The sequence below is a fragment of the Streptopelia decaocto genome (genome assembly GCF_964273445.1).
Source record: "Streptopelia decaocto genome assembly, chromosome: 2".
In the NCBI taxonomy this organism is placed as follows: domain Eukaryota; kingdom Metazoa; phylum Chordata; class Aves; order Columbiformes; family Columbidae; genus Streptopelia; species Streptopelia decaocto.
In genome coordinates this window covers 65,621,797-65,636,755 of record NC_138655.1, presented here as the reverse complement: position 1 = coordinate 65,636,755, position 14,959 = coordinate 65,621,797, and the positions used below count along the sequence as shown (strand labels likewise).

General features: G+C 41.6%; 1 protein-coding gene across 1 annotated transcript in view; it reads right to left on the bottom strand.

The window, feature by feature from the left end:
• The window catches only part of ANKS6 (ankyrin repeat and sterile alpha motif domain containing 6), a 34,462-nt gene extending 22,612 nt beyond the window's left edge, over window positions 1-11,850 (bottom strand). The window contains exons 1-4 of the mRNA XM_082044880.1: window positions 11,300-11,850; window positions 7,737-8,236; window positions 4,459-4,503; window positions 864-1,068 (exon numbers count right to left, since the gene is read on the bottom strand). Coding sequence (XP_081901006.1) covers window positions 864-1,068; window positions 4,459-4,503; window positions 7,737-8,236; window positions 11,300-11,655 — 1,106 coding nt within the window. The 5' untranslated portion in view covers window positions 11,656-11,850. The remainder of the gene's footprint in view (window positions 1-863; window positions 1,069-4,458; window positions 4,504-7,736; window positions 8,237-11,299) is intronic.
• Window positions 11,851-14,959: the final 3,109 nt, after the last annotated feature.

Genomic DNA, 14,959 nt, shown 5'->3' with positions numbered 1-14,959 from the left:
AATCTTATGTAGGTCCCAGGAACTACTTTAGAAAATTTTCACCCAAGCGATGACAATTTGATCCCTGCTTTCTTTCACTTTCATAGCCCAATGAGATCGGTTGAGTAAAAATAAAAGCTGGAGCAGAATATCTGCATTTGTACAATTAATGTGAGCATTACCAGGCAGTGAAGTGAATCTTCACCTTCCTGAGGGCCTCACCTACAACAACGGAGAAAAGTTCACCTTCCTGAACTAAATATCATGTATTCAGACAATGCCACATATATGGCAGAGATCACATATGAAGTACCAGGCCAATTTCTGGGGTCTGACAAGATTTTATGTTCCTATCTGCATTTATAAAATAGGTTCAGAGAAAATGACAAGCAGTTCTCTAGTGAGCACCTTTCAGAAAACTCTATGAAAACTGAAGGCAGAATAGGGGAACATAAGAATGGTTTTAAGACTGGAAAATATGGCACATTAAAGGGTGATTGCCTCAAAGTTTCACAAAATGATGTAGGGCTACAATCCTGGCAGGAGGTGATATTATCATACAAATCACTAAAACCATCAAAGGATGGAAGCTGAAATCTGCACCAAAGCAACTAGTGCCTGCCTGGAGCACTATGTTCCCAGCACTTGCTGCGCAAGATTCAAGTTCCCAAATGTGTCACTCATTCTGAAATCCAAACGGCACTCAGGTCTGCTCTGAAAAGCCGAGGGCAGTGCAAGTCATGGAAAACTGAGGTCACAAGTCTCTCAATTTCTTGTAAGACTCCTCTGCTTCCAGAATCAGTAACAAAAATATTTTTTTCTGTTGGAATGTAAGAAGAATGAAACTTCTCTACTGTTAGACCCAAAGAAAGCATGTATCTTACCCGTGGTATGTGGCCTGCATGAGTGCTGTCCAGCCATGAACATTATCCTGTTTGTCAATATCAGCATTTTTCTCAACAAGGAGCTGAACAAGGGACAGTTGTCCAGTCACAGCTGCAATCATTAATGGAGACGCACCATCAACATTGGTAATATTGACCTGACTTGGGTCTTCATCAACAATCTCTTTAACCAGCTGAAAGTTTCCTGTAAAACAGTGATAAAACACAATCTACATGAGCAACAGAGAACTTAGCCACTGAATTAATATGTATTTTGATTTGCTGACATTGGTATACATTTGGTGGAATTCAAACAAACAAAAAACTAATGTACTAGAGCAATAGCAACAGTAAAGCTAAATATCTGTGCTGAGTTTTGGTCTTCTAGTTGATTAGTACATCTTCCCAGGCTACATAGAATTGTAGCATAAGCAGGAAGCACTGTTTTCCCCCATTTTCCCTACCTGTACACTTACAGTGCAATCCCATAACAAGAATCATTTTCTGAAATGAACAACTACGCTATAAAGTCTGTAAAAACTGCAGTGCATCCCACATGTGAAGACATGAGTGGGGAATATTTATATTAAATTATCATAAGATCATGTCACACAAGGAAAACTGATGATGCTGAAACAACGTGACTTGTCCTTCAGCAGGACAAAGATCCCTGTTCCATTTCCATAGGCTGATATCACAGAAAGCAACAATTTTAGAACCAAAGAGAGTGGATACAAAGGCACTCTGAAAGGTGGTGGAGGCCATTCCTTGCCTCAGGCAGATAAATGCCCTATGTCACACTGACCCATAAGTTCCTCTTACAAAGATGCTTCACTGATTCTAAAAACCTCTACTGTTACAATTCCACAACCTCCCAAGGTTAATTAATCTATTCCGGTGATTAACTTTCTTATATTCAGAAAGGTTGTTTTTTTCTTTTTCAATCTGTCTCCAATATTCAAACTAAATCTTCAGTGCAAAACTTCCCCACTCTTTACTCAGAAGTCATGCATTATTCCTGTCATCTTTCTAGTTCTCTAAAAGTGAACCTAAAATCCAAATTTCCACATAAAGAGGCTGGTAGTCACTGAGTTCTTGTCAAAGTTACAAAAAAAACCAATACAAAAATGTATTTTAACTAGGCTGTGGTTTGTTTTTTGTTTGTTTTCTAAATCTTAATAAAGGTAGGAACAAGCACTTTTTAAAAATGTATTACATAGTCAGCATCATCGTAAGCAGAAAGTTCACCCAACTCTCTTACTTTTTTCACGACATATGGTAGGCAAAAGCAGGGAAGAAACTAAGAGGAAAAAACACCTGTGTGACTGAATATGTACCACCATAGAAACAAAGGCAAGAAGAAGTAAATCATCAACTGCCATGCAAATTGAATAAAATCTCATCTTTAAAAGAAACTTCAGATGTTAAACTGCTTCATGACATGAGCTGCCTTCCACTCAATCACAAGCATGAACATTTTCCTTGGAAAGCCAGCCAGAATCCCAGACAATCCCTGCAGGCACTTGAACGCACTCACTGAAACTACCACCCACCCGTGCCACTCAGCTAATCTCTTGGAATGGGAAAGACACAAAAGCATGGAACTACTTTTTTTAAGTCCCAATTTGGTAAAAGATAGCAGGTGGTTTTTTAACACAGACCCACATCACAGAGTTTGTTAAACTGAAACCCTGGAACCTATGGAGACTCCACAATTGACTTTGGCCTGGATACCTCTTAACCTAGTGATCTGGGTTTTTAACAGTGCTGCCATCCATAGCCAAGTATTTCAGAAAAAAAAAAAAAAAAATCAGTATGTTCACCAGCATTCATTTGGCTTCCCCTCAAGACTCCTTCTGACCCAGAACTAACATTTATAAATTTCAAACTAGAAGTCATAGGGATATAAGAAGAGCAGCTGAACTCTCTAAAATCTAACAGATTCAAAGCCTTCCTAGGAAGAGGTTTTGGTAGCTTGTATGTGAAGAGCTGACATTTAAGAGAGAGCTCCCCGTACTGCTACCTATCACCTCTTTCTCCTCCTCTACTATGTCTGCCCATTTCCTGCTCTGGCAGCCTGAAAAACCATAAAGTTCCTGAGATGGTGACTTATGATGGTTAATTAAAAACCAACTGTTAAACTGCTGCACCAAAACCAGGATGGGATCTGAAGACTAAGGCCAGGCTTGATCATTTAAAGAACACCTCTAACTTTTCAATAGGAATGGTGTAACAGTAAAACTTGGAAGACAATTGTTGATTTTAAGATGCATTGCTGAAATCCATTCGGATGGATGTTAAGAAAAAATGGTATTTTCCTTCACAAAAATCACTCATTTACAAATAGTAAAAAAAAAAAACCTAAAAATCCATCAGAAACTGTGAAAGTTGCTACCTCGGAGCTCTCTGCAGGTTGCAGCTCCCTGTTGAAAGTAAGAAGGTGAACCACACCAAAGGCTTTATCATTATGTTACAGTCAGGAGTGGGCACCTGGACATAAAAGCTGAAATGAGAGGTAGTTGTGCTCAACCCTAAAGTTTACGTATTCTCTATGCATATATCACAGCCGGGGGGGGCGGTTAAAGGCAGCTTTCAGTGCATTATGACCAGATTTTCTATGCCACAGAAGGCACAGCCCCAGTAACTATTATTAGGTCCAATGCATGCACAAGGCTGTATTACCAATGTTTCCTCATTGTCTGGGGCATCTTAGTCCCAACTAAGGGCAGGCTGACTAGAGAAGAAACAAACCTCTTAGGTCTCATGGAATACCTCTCACAACTTCACTGGATGGAATATTTAAACTCACATGAGAATGACAGATTCCAATATTTGAAAAAAAAAATAAATAGATCCATCAGGAACTTTACTACTTAGTGACTATTTTTTTCTGACTGTCTATATAGCTAGGACTGCTGGCAATAGGCTAAATGTGCTATCATATAGCTGAAAATATATATATAAATGGTAAAACACCAATTTTAAGAGCAGTAAACAGATAAGGTTCAAGTACTGAATCTCTCCAACCTGTCAAAGAAATTGCAAACAGCGCAGAGTTTTCTGACCTGTGACATTACCAGAAGCCTCAGCAAAAAGTGAATAGTCCTGTTTCCCATGACAAAGCCATCAGTGAGCCTGAAGCCCAATCCATCATTTCAGCACTTTTTCCAGTGCTGGAAGATCCAGGAAAACTGGTAACCAAAAAGCAGCTTGCCATCTGCCCCGGCTGCAACTCATCAGAGCCTGGACCAAATTTAAATCAACAGGATGGCACTGGCTCTTTCATGTTTGCCATGGAACAGTTTTACTAGTTGTGCTCATGAAAGAACAGGCAAGATCTGAGACACTTATTATTTTCTTGAAGCAACTGTAAAACGCAATTACAATGTTCATATGGGGTAGAGGCCAGTATATACTCTGCACCAATTAGCACTTTTGTTGTCATAACTTCAAGTTTTTCAGGAAGGAAAAAAAAAAATCATATTAAAGGTAGCATGGTCATGGAATAACTGGAACTACTAAATCACACCATTTTGGCATGAAAGGCACAAGTTACAAGAACCAGACATGGTAGAAGAGTCTTGTCAGTACTCACCCAATTTCAAAGCATGAAACACATCAGGTTGCCTTTTTTCTGTATCTGGAAGAAATACAGATATTACTATTAGCAATCTTCTAAAAAGTAAGAATTTCTAGTAACATTTTTATAGCAAAAACTATTAAAAATTTACAAAAAGGTACTATAAAACATACGTTTGGACATACCTTTATTAAGAACACAGAAAGCACTGATTACGTTTGTATTCCCTTTGGGAAGAATGACTCACCTGTACAGTTAGTTGCCTGTGCAGAGTTAAAGCTACAAACTGTAACACAGCATCAGTACAGGCTTTTGCCTTTCAGCTTCCATTCTCTATCAGGAAATTCTATCTGGAAACTTACATGTTTCCTGCCTGGAAGACTAAAAGATCAATCAAAGAATCACAGTATGGTTCTGTGGTCTCATGTAATCCTCTGTGTAACAGCAAACACTCACAGAGAACTGGATGATTTTGAAAGGCGACTCAAAAGGAGTTTTACAAGAAGTCCCATTTTTATTTCCTCTTCAGTATTGCCAGCTTAATTTCTGAAGGTCACAAAAATAATAGTGATGATTTAACTACACAGCTTGCTATTAATAAATATCCTTCAGCTCCCAGATCATCATCCTTATTATAAGAACTGTAATTATTACAAATTCTAGCATTTTTGGTGAAGGATCTTTCCTTTGACATGCCTTCAAAGTGCTTTGAAACTGCTGACACTATGTAAGATGAGGAAAAAATAGTGACATATCTTGCACCTGCCACTCACACCAGAAACCCTCCCATCATCCAAAGCATTACTGACACTACAGAACCAATGGGCTAAAAAAGATTTAAGAAAAAAAAGGAGATGTTGAGAGATTTCCTGAGCCCATTTCTGTTGCTTTCATGATAATACAGAAAATATTAATGTTCATAGCTTGACTCCAAAGGAAGTAATTTGAAAATGCTAAACAAAAACTATTGCTGGAAAGCCCTCCCAAACCATGAGAAACTATTATTTTAAGACTGGCAAATAGAGCTGTGGGTCCTACATTTTCTCCTGGTTCGGCCACTGATATTATAGAAGTAACTGAGCTCACAATGGGAAAACAGATTTCAAAAGGCTAGTTTAAGAAAGGACCGGACTCCGTACTTGGGGTGTGAAAGGCCTAGAAGAGACGCAGCCTCAGGGAGCAGAGCACAAGGAAATTCCAGAAGGAAGGACTGTCATCTGAGTGAGCTGAAGCAAGGACAGGGACAGAACACAGGCAATACCCAGGCCACTTCAGGTAGTTTTGAATTTGTTACTGAAAACAGCCCTGAGAAGGGCTGGATGGGTGGTAGCATCTGGAAAAGGTTCATTCTAGAGCTAGTCACATCCTTAGATTTCTTAGCAAGCACTCCAAAGCTGAAAAATCCCGGTTCGGCTCTTCCAAACCTTCCTGTTAAGCACCTCCCAACACTGGTTTGAATCATAAAGCACAAACACCTTGAAAAGTATCCCCAAACAGCCATATACAGAATAAAGTCTCAACCTCTGAAATGACTTATTTGCACTCAAATATCCAACACAATGCACCAACTAAACTGTCTGATTTCAGGAACAGATTTAATGAATTTCTGTTAGCATAAACAAACTTCTGGAGAAGTAAAGGGAAGAAAATCCACAATATTTTTAACAAACCTAATGTAAGACATTAATAACATTATTTTATAGAACCAGATAGAAAGAAAAGCTAATTTGGAAAGATATCTTGGAGAGACATCTGCAATAAGTAAAAAATTTTTGACCTAAATTCATTAACATTTCAAACTAACAGGTGACAGCAAGTAGGTTTAACCTTTATCTTCAATAAAGACAAAAATCTTGGGAAATTACACACAAAATACCGTCAACAGAATGTGAGTTTGTTTAGTAATTAAAAAAATTGGAAACTTACTGGTAAAGACACACAATATATACTATTCTGTACATTTGGTTGAGTGGATGGTATTGGATATACTGGTTAAGACTGAAGGGAAAATGTTGCAGTCTAAGTTTGCTCACACCTTCCTAAGCCTTCAGATGCCCTAATACAAGATACAACCTACACAATCCTGGATTTCTTGTGTCCCTCTACGCTCATGGCTACAGCTACATGACCACCACACATTCTTTAATTACATGGTCACAAAAAGTTTCTTTACCCGTTCTCTTGTCTCAGTGTACGTAATCATATGTTACAGAGCAAAATTAAAAACCATAAAAACAGCATTTCTTAACTTCATTTTAACTGAGATTTGCATTGAAATAATGTTATTTTAATCTAATTTTGTATATACACAAGCATGGCGTGTGTCCCTTTTGGTGTGTACACACACAAACAGGCATATTCACATTTCAAGGAAAGAAGGAGGTTGCCTGTAAATTTTATCACATCCTGAAGTTAATTAAGTATTCCGCTCTCCTGAAAGGAACAAAAGTAAGGGACATGCTCACTTACTATTCAACCACATTAATATTTGGTTTTCTTAGAAAACACAGTCCACTACCAAAGGACTTTAAAGACGTTTAATATATTCAGAGAGTGCTACAAGAAACCTTTAGGTTAACATCATCTGGCCTTCTGCATGTCACAGGCCTTGTATGTGACGCCCAGCACCATTGCACACCTCTACTAAGTCACTCCAGGTCGAAGCTTCACCACAAAACAGTGTCTTATTTCCCATTCAAGTTCTTCTAACCTTATACTCACAGTTGTGGGTTTTTTTGTCCTTTGGCTGCCATATAAAAAGGCCCTCCAGTATTTGATTTCCTGTCCTTAACGTGAACGCTTTATTAGTCACCCCTCTTACCCACTTCCCCATGGAACTAGACAGATTGAACTTCTTCAGTCCCTCCTTACAAGGCCTAGATTTGATACCTATTAGGTTTTGAGTCTGCAATATCCTTTCTTTGATATCCTAATTCTGTTTTTTCTGTCCATTCTTTAGAGCTGTTTTAAGTAAGCCTTTGTAATTTTCTTCCTAAATGAGCATCTGGATCACGTGTTTGAAATGCAGATAACATTTAAAACATTAAAACATTCTAAAATGTTTCACAAGAGTTTTATTGCAGGACAGGAATCTCGTCATGCTAACATGGAGGAAATGTGCTGAAGCTGGGCATTCCTGCCTCACCCAAGGTAGGTGTACCCACTCCAAACATTTACAAGGGAGCCTAGTTACAAATTATAAAGAACGTGATGTACACACAGAATATCGCTTCAATTTCTAAACATGCAATCTAAACTTCAAGACAGAGAAACAAACAACTAACACTCCATACCTGCGTGGGGTCTGATCGTTGTGAGAGATTCCAGGTAGTCCTTCATGTCTTTGTGTTTGAAGCCAACAGAGATTTCAAAAGGTGTTTTATGTAGTACGTTCAAGTGATCAGGATTGGCACCCTTCTCCATGAGCTGCTGTGCCAAGCTCACCTTCCCACTAACAGCTGCCAACATTAAAGGGCTCCAGCCCATAGTCTTCACAGTGTAATTACAATCAGCTCCCCAGTCTAATAACAGATGTACCACTGCCTCATGTCCATGCTGAGCGGCTGCCATTAGTGGAGTGATATCGGGAAGGTCATCTCTGCTGCTGTTAAGTACACTCGTGCTAAAATGGTCATAATTGTCTACAAAAGCTCCAGATTCCAGCAACAATTTCACCATGCTGACATGGCCGCCTCTGGAGGCCATTGTGAGGACACTGGCTCCTAACTTATTCTGTGCATTGAGATCAGCGCCGTTCTCCAGCAAGATGTGAGCCACGCTTAGATGTCCAAACCTTGAGAGAAAGAGATAACGAGGAGAATTAACACCCTGGATGGCAGAGACTTTTCAACAAAAAACAGCATACTCTGAACATAGAAAACTGTTACCAAATTTGCCTACTGACTAATACACTATGCAGCATCGTGCACACACCGCTGAATGTGACGCTGGTTACCTTACTGGAGGGGAGCAATCAACAGCTAAGGTCTGTAAACTAAACTGTTCCATTTGTACCAGTGATCCTGCTCATAAACCAGGCACCAATTTAAGAGGACATTCTGGCCACAGCAGCAACATGCTACCCTCATTTTCAACTGCGCGACATCAATACGTAACTTCCACGAACCACAAAATCACTTTCATCTTTTTATTTCCAGGCCTGTATCACATTGACGAATCAAAGCCAGTTTGTTGGCAGAGATCTTAATTAAGTACCCTTGTTACTACTGAATGAGTACAAATTACAGAGTCAACGCTAAAGGAAAAAAAAAAAACCTGTTTTATGAACTACATAGCCAATTCACTGTCTTTGCACCATCCCTTGCTTTCCAGTTATGAACCATTAACAAAGCCCCACAATGGAAGAAGGTTCAAAGATGTGCCCATCAAGCTCAGGGAAGAATGTAGCAAGTGGCCACAGCTGTTGTAAAGAAAGCTGAACTTCTCTCAGCACGAAGAAGACCAGAAGGTGGCCTCTTTTTCTTTCAAGAAACAGCTCTCTCAGCAGAGTGGGACAACTGGCTGCGTGAACAGCCTTCCCTAAAACAATCAAGAGAAAGTATTATCTTCCCGAGTCAGTCAGACCAGCACAGCCCAACAGAGAGCACCAAAACTGAGCAACCAACAGAAATAATTCAGAAGAGAGGAAGGGGCCACATACTCCTTCCTGGCAACTGGGGACATCCAGTATTGTGATGGTGAGCATCCAGGGACTGGTAACCGGCACACTGTCTTGTGTTTCAACTCTGTGTTACCATTCCTATGATAGCCTTGTGTTGTGATTTCAGTAGATTGCTGTCTCACTAGGCTCAATCAAAATCCTGTGTAACATCAAATATCTTCCAATAAGGACACTTGGTATTAAAGCATTAAACCCTTCTTGTGTGGTATATCTAAAAGAACTTGGACAGAGTACTGAACTCTTACACTAGTTTCACCAGTAACACAGTTTTGATACCACTTGACTACCAGAGGCTCTGGTAGTTTGTCAGTATGCAAAAGACAACCATGCAAGCCACGCACCCAACCAGCTACCTAACCATAAGAAAATGGAAACCCATTACTGTTTCTCAGGAGGAATCACAGATTTTAATAAACATAATGCATTGACAAGATGAGTACTTCGTGCTGTTGTGGATATCATGCATTACTTCATGCTTGTGCAGTGTTTAACACAAACTTTGATCCTGAAGGCAGCCTTCGTACACTGCAGCAAAGCAAATGCTTGTTGAGGATATCCTGAAGAATGCTGGTAATCACTAACAGCAGACATGAGACCAAAACTCCCTAGTTTCCCTTCAAAAAGAACATAGTCACAGAAGAACGACTCTGGGACCTGTCTAATCCCTAGGTCTATCCTGGTAGTCTTCACTGCATCACCTCAGTGAAGCCTGCAAGCACTGTACACATGAGTAATTTTATGTATATATATTATCTCCTGTCCAATGTCAACAGGGCTAACCACAGCTAGAAAACTAAACATGTACATAGTTTGGAACTTGCACTTGTACAAACACTAGGTTTCCTTTTTGGTTATCCATTAAAAAGAAAAAAGAAACACACTCTTCCACTTCAAGCTTTCTCCACAGGTTTCATTGGTATCTGCAGTACTTTCCAAATGGCAGCAAGTAATTTCTCTGAAACAGTAATAGGGTTGCAGTGATATGAGTTTACTGTTTTTGGAGAGTAAACGTATGGTTTCCATTAAGGAGAAAAAAAAAAAAAAATCTAAGAATGTTTCTGCAACTTTTTTCCTTTTTTTTTTAACCTTTCTAAAATAACAATTTTTTTCAACCTTGTCTCCTTGCTCTTACTGGGAAACCAGCTGTGTGACTCATTCTTTGGGAACTTTCTATGGGCTTTAATTGAAAAGAGAAATGTTGACTTTGAAACAGACTCTTTTCTTGCTAGTATTTTAATCTGTTATGAGGCAAGAAAAAAACAATCGCAAAAAAAAAATTATCTTCTCAATTAAACATTCAATTATTACAGGAAAACACTGCCCTCCAACCTTGCAAAACACATCTGTAAAGCCATAAGGTATCTGTATACATAAAGATAAGCGCAAACATGAGCATCAGGAACGCAGGAACCTCCCACAACCCAGCAGCGGGTTACACGAAGCACAGCGTCGTTGATGCAGAAAACAATCCAGTTTCGTCATTAAAAACCTCAGCAATGATTTCCCATGTCCTTCACCAAGCCATTCAGGAAAATATGGAAAAAGCCAAGTAAAAGGAATTATTTCTGTTTACTTCTGTGTGTTTTGCATCAGCGGTGAGTTTTCAACAGGTGGGTAACGCATACCAGAAAAACACAACAATAAAATCCCCCACAGAAATTAAGTAAGGGTGTGCATGTATCTTATTTCCACACAAGAAAGAGAAAAACAGTGGTTTTGTGTTCAAGTTACTTCTGACTGGGATTCTGCACTGGCTTTACCAAAGAAACAGCATGCACAGCTTCAACCACCACACCCTGGATACAGAAAGATAAAACCTAATGCCCCGGGGGTAACACTTGAACACATAAACTCGACAACCCCTCCCCACCCATGCCCCAGAGAAGAGGCGATCACTCGGCTCACCCCGCGGGCCTACAACATGGCGCCTCTCGCCCTCACCCACGCTGACCCGCCTGGAGCCACCCCCAGCGCTCCGGGGCGCCCTCCCCCGGCCTGGGGAGCAGCGTTTCGAGGGCGAAGGGCCCAAGCGCCAGCCCCGGGGCGGGGAAGGGAGGAATGCTGAACCTGTGCCCTTCCCCGCCCCGGGGCTGCCACCGGCGCGGCAGTCGCCCCGCCGCTGACTAGGCCGGTGCCTCGCGGTGGGGCGGGACGGCGGCCGGAGACACCCCGTACCTGGCCGCTTGCATGAGGGGGCTCCATCCGTAATGGTTCCTGCTCTGTACCGAGGCCCCCTTCCGCAGCAGGAACCGCACCAGCTGCTCGTGGCCTCCCGCCGCGGCGAACTGTAGCCCCGTGTTGCCGGCCTCGTCCGTGCAGTCCACGGGGACGCTGGGGGACGGTGGGGCGGTCGCTTCCCCGCGGGGCTCCGCTGCGGCCGCCGCCTCCTCGGTACCGCAGGAGGAGGCGGCCGCCGGGTCGGTGGTAGCGGCGCCGGGCAGGCCTAAGAGGCGCCGGGCGGTCTCGCAGTCGCCCTGCTCGCAGGCGCGGAGGAAGAGCTGGACTTGGGGGGGAACCCCGCACTCCCCCATGGGCAGCGCCGGCAAGCCCGAGCCGCTCGGCAGCCCACCACCGCCCCCGCCGGCGGCGGGGAGGAGGGGACTCCGCCGGCGGGAGGAGGGCGGCCGCAGCGCCCCGGCCGCTGTCGGAAGGCGGGGGCCTGGACCGCACGCCGCCCTCAGAGCCGGCAGGGAGCCTTCGCCGCTTCTATCGTCCGGCCACCCCTCGGTGGCAGTCCCGACGGTGTCACCGTGCACCATCCCCCTTCCCCAGGTGTCGTCCCCTCGCATCTGGGCTGTAGCCGTTTTCCACACGTTCCTACTGCCATTACTGATGCAGAACAACATCGAAGCTGGTGAGGGGGGTCTGGAGCACAAGTCTGATGAGGAGCGGCTGAGGGAACTGGGGCCGTTTAGCCTGGAGAAAAGGAGGCTGAGGGGAAAGCTGATCGCTGTCTACAACTGCCTGAAAGGAGGTTGTAGCATGGAGGGGGTTGGTCTTTTCTCCCAAGTAGCAAGTGATAGGATGAGAGGAAATGGCCTCAAGTTGTTCCACGGGAGGTTCAGATTGGATATTAGGAAAAAATTGTTCATGCAATGGGTTGTCAGGGATTGGAACGGGCTGCCCAGGGAAGTGGTGGAGTCACCATCCCTGGAGGTGTTTAAAAGATTTGTAGATTAAGTTCTTAGGGACAATAGTTTAGTGCCAGATTTAGGTTATGCCTGAACTGGATGATCCTGAGGGTCCCTTCCAGCCGAAATGATTCTATGATTCTGTTCTGTGACTCCCATACTATGAAGAGTATCCACATTACATGTTTTTGTGCCCCCAGCCATTGCAGGAAGGCTTCACTGTGGGGTTTATTTAGTCTCACCCGACACGACAGTCCCTTTTTCCTGCAATGTGACCTCTACAGCCTGGCATGGTCCCTCTCTGCTTCCATGATATTTCAGCCCTTAGTCGCACCTTCCTACTTGGTTTTCCCTTCAGCGCAAAACCAGTCTCTCCCTTCACTGAGATACAGTCATTCCCTAAAATTAGTGAATTTCCTGCTCCCTGAGAGCACAAATCTATTATGCTTTTTTTGTTTAAAGAGTTTGAGCATAAAATTGTGATTTCTTGTGGCATTTCTAAGTATCTTTCCCTAGCTTGAGCCTCTGAGGTGACTTCAAATCTTTTCCAGGTTATATTGATTTATAAAGTGAGGGGGAAAAAAACATAAAGCACTGATGAAATAATTCTTGAACTGCAGTTGACCAGTCACTTAAGCATATTGTATTGTGGCCCTCTAAGTTCAGGCAGGTCATTACCTATTAAATTGGATTACTTTGATGGCAGATCATGGCACTTAATACACTAGTGCAGGGTCTGGGGACAAGAGGACTAGGAGAGATTATGGGGAATGTAATGAAACCACCAAACGCCACTAAAATGAAGCCTTTCTTCCTCTGATCCACTTGCAAACCCAGCTTGCAACACCATCATGGCAAAGGACCAAACAAGTTACACTTAGAGGAAGACTCCAGCAAACAAGAGCTGTGTTTATGGCCACTTAAGTCAGTCGTCCGGGAAAAAAACTGTTCACAGCAAAGAAAAAAAAAATTACTTACACCTTTGCAAATTTACCATTACAGAAAGGACAGGACAGACTCCTAGGCAGGGTAAATATTCAGTGATGCATCCTCCAGTATAGATACCATGTGTTAACTCATGTAAAACATGTAAATATGTAACATATAAATTTATGTTAAATAATTTCCTTAGATTTTTATGGTGGTCATCATCAGAGGAAAGACACAAGGCTAAGCAGACTTTTGGTCTAGCCAGTACAACCATTTTTACATTATAATTATATGAATAGCTTGCCATTACCAATAAAGCTGGACGGTGCAATTCACTGTGTAAGATTTCAGAGCCTGGAAGAAGGGAATGGCGAGAGTGACTAAAGCAATAAATTATTCATTATTCAAGAAAACTGGGTCATTCTTAACATATCAAAGTGCAAGCTCGGATATAGTCAAATTAGTGACGTGATCACTCCGGTTTATTTTAGAGATAAGCTACTGAACATGTTGATTGTACAAATTTATGTTATGTAGCTGATGATTATGCTATCAAACTCTGCTAATGGTTTGGAACTCCAACAAAGATATCACGAATGTAATTAGGAACTTAACAGCAAGATGCAACTCTTATTTAAAGAAACTCATAAGTAAACAATATGAAATATTTGTTAGGGTTTAAAAAATGAGAAAGAAAATTATTTGTGCTAAATGCTGCTGTCACATGATGGCCATTGCTAACTTCAGTCAGCATCCTGGGCATTTATACAGATATGATCACTCAGTGATTTCTTCACCAATGAAAGAGCAACCTAAGCCTTTCAAACTGTTCATTAGGGTAAGACGATAGAGAAAGCTTAGATTGGAAAATGTTAGTAATATAGGAGAAAACAAACCCAAGATTCTCAAGTGCAGATTGTGCATTACTCATTTGGGAGGTTTGTCCGAACTGCATCTGGTTTGTCCAATCTGCTTTAGACAATAAATTCCTTCATGTCACCAATGTGTTAATTTTTATAGGTCAGTGTTGGATTGCTCTGAGGCTAAAATAATTTAAAATGACAGAGAAAAAAAATTGAATGAAAAAATTGCTTTAGACTAAAGGAGATGAGAAAAGTGCAAGGAACAGAACAGCACACCAAAAAAGGCAGATAAGGCAAAAGCAAACATGCGAAGGCAACATTTGTGAAACTTTTCTAACAGAAGTCTCCACTGTAAATGATATCAAAACACCAGCAGGGATATAAATGGGCCAACGTAAGCTTTACTGAAGCTACTCACAAGGTGACATAAAGGAGATAAACTTAGAGCCATCGTTCTGCAGGAGGCAGAGCTCATCATTTGCAAAACAAAGCCTAGGAAACCATTAGGGCATGTAATGTACCTGTAGAGCTGGTAAAGTATAATACGGCAAATGTGCTGTGATGTAGAACTGCAAATTGGCCAGGTAACGTGACAAAAAATTCTGTTGCTTTTACAGTAGTAATAGGATGTAATATATGTGGACATATTCTCATACCATGATATAGAAGCTAATTTCTACCTCATATATAATTCAAGATCACATAATATGGAAGACTATAAAATGACCATCATAATCAAAAGCATCTCAGAAATGGGAAAATGCAGGTACTCAATCAATCTGTTCCAAAGAAATGCAGAAAACTAGAGATGGCTGACTCAGTCATAACCTTCATTATGAAAGTCTGGGAATTATGGCATCTCAAATCCACAAATACAATGGCATTATTTTCATGGCAATTCAAGGACTTGC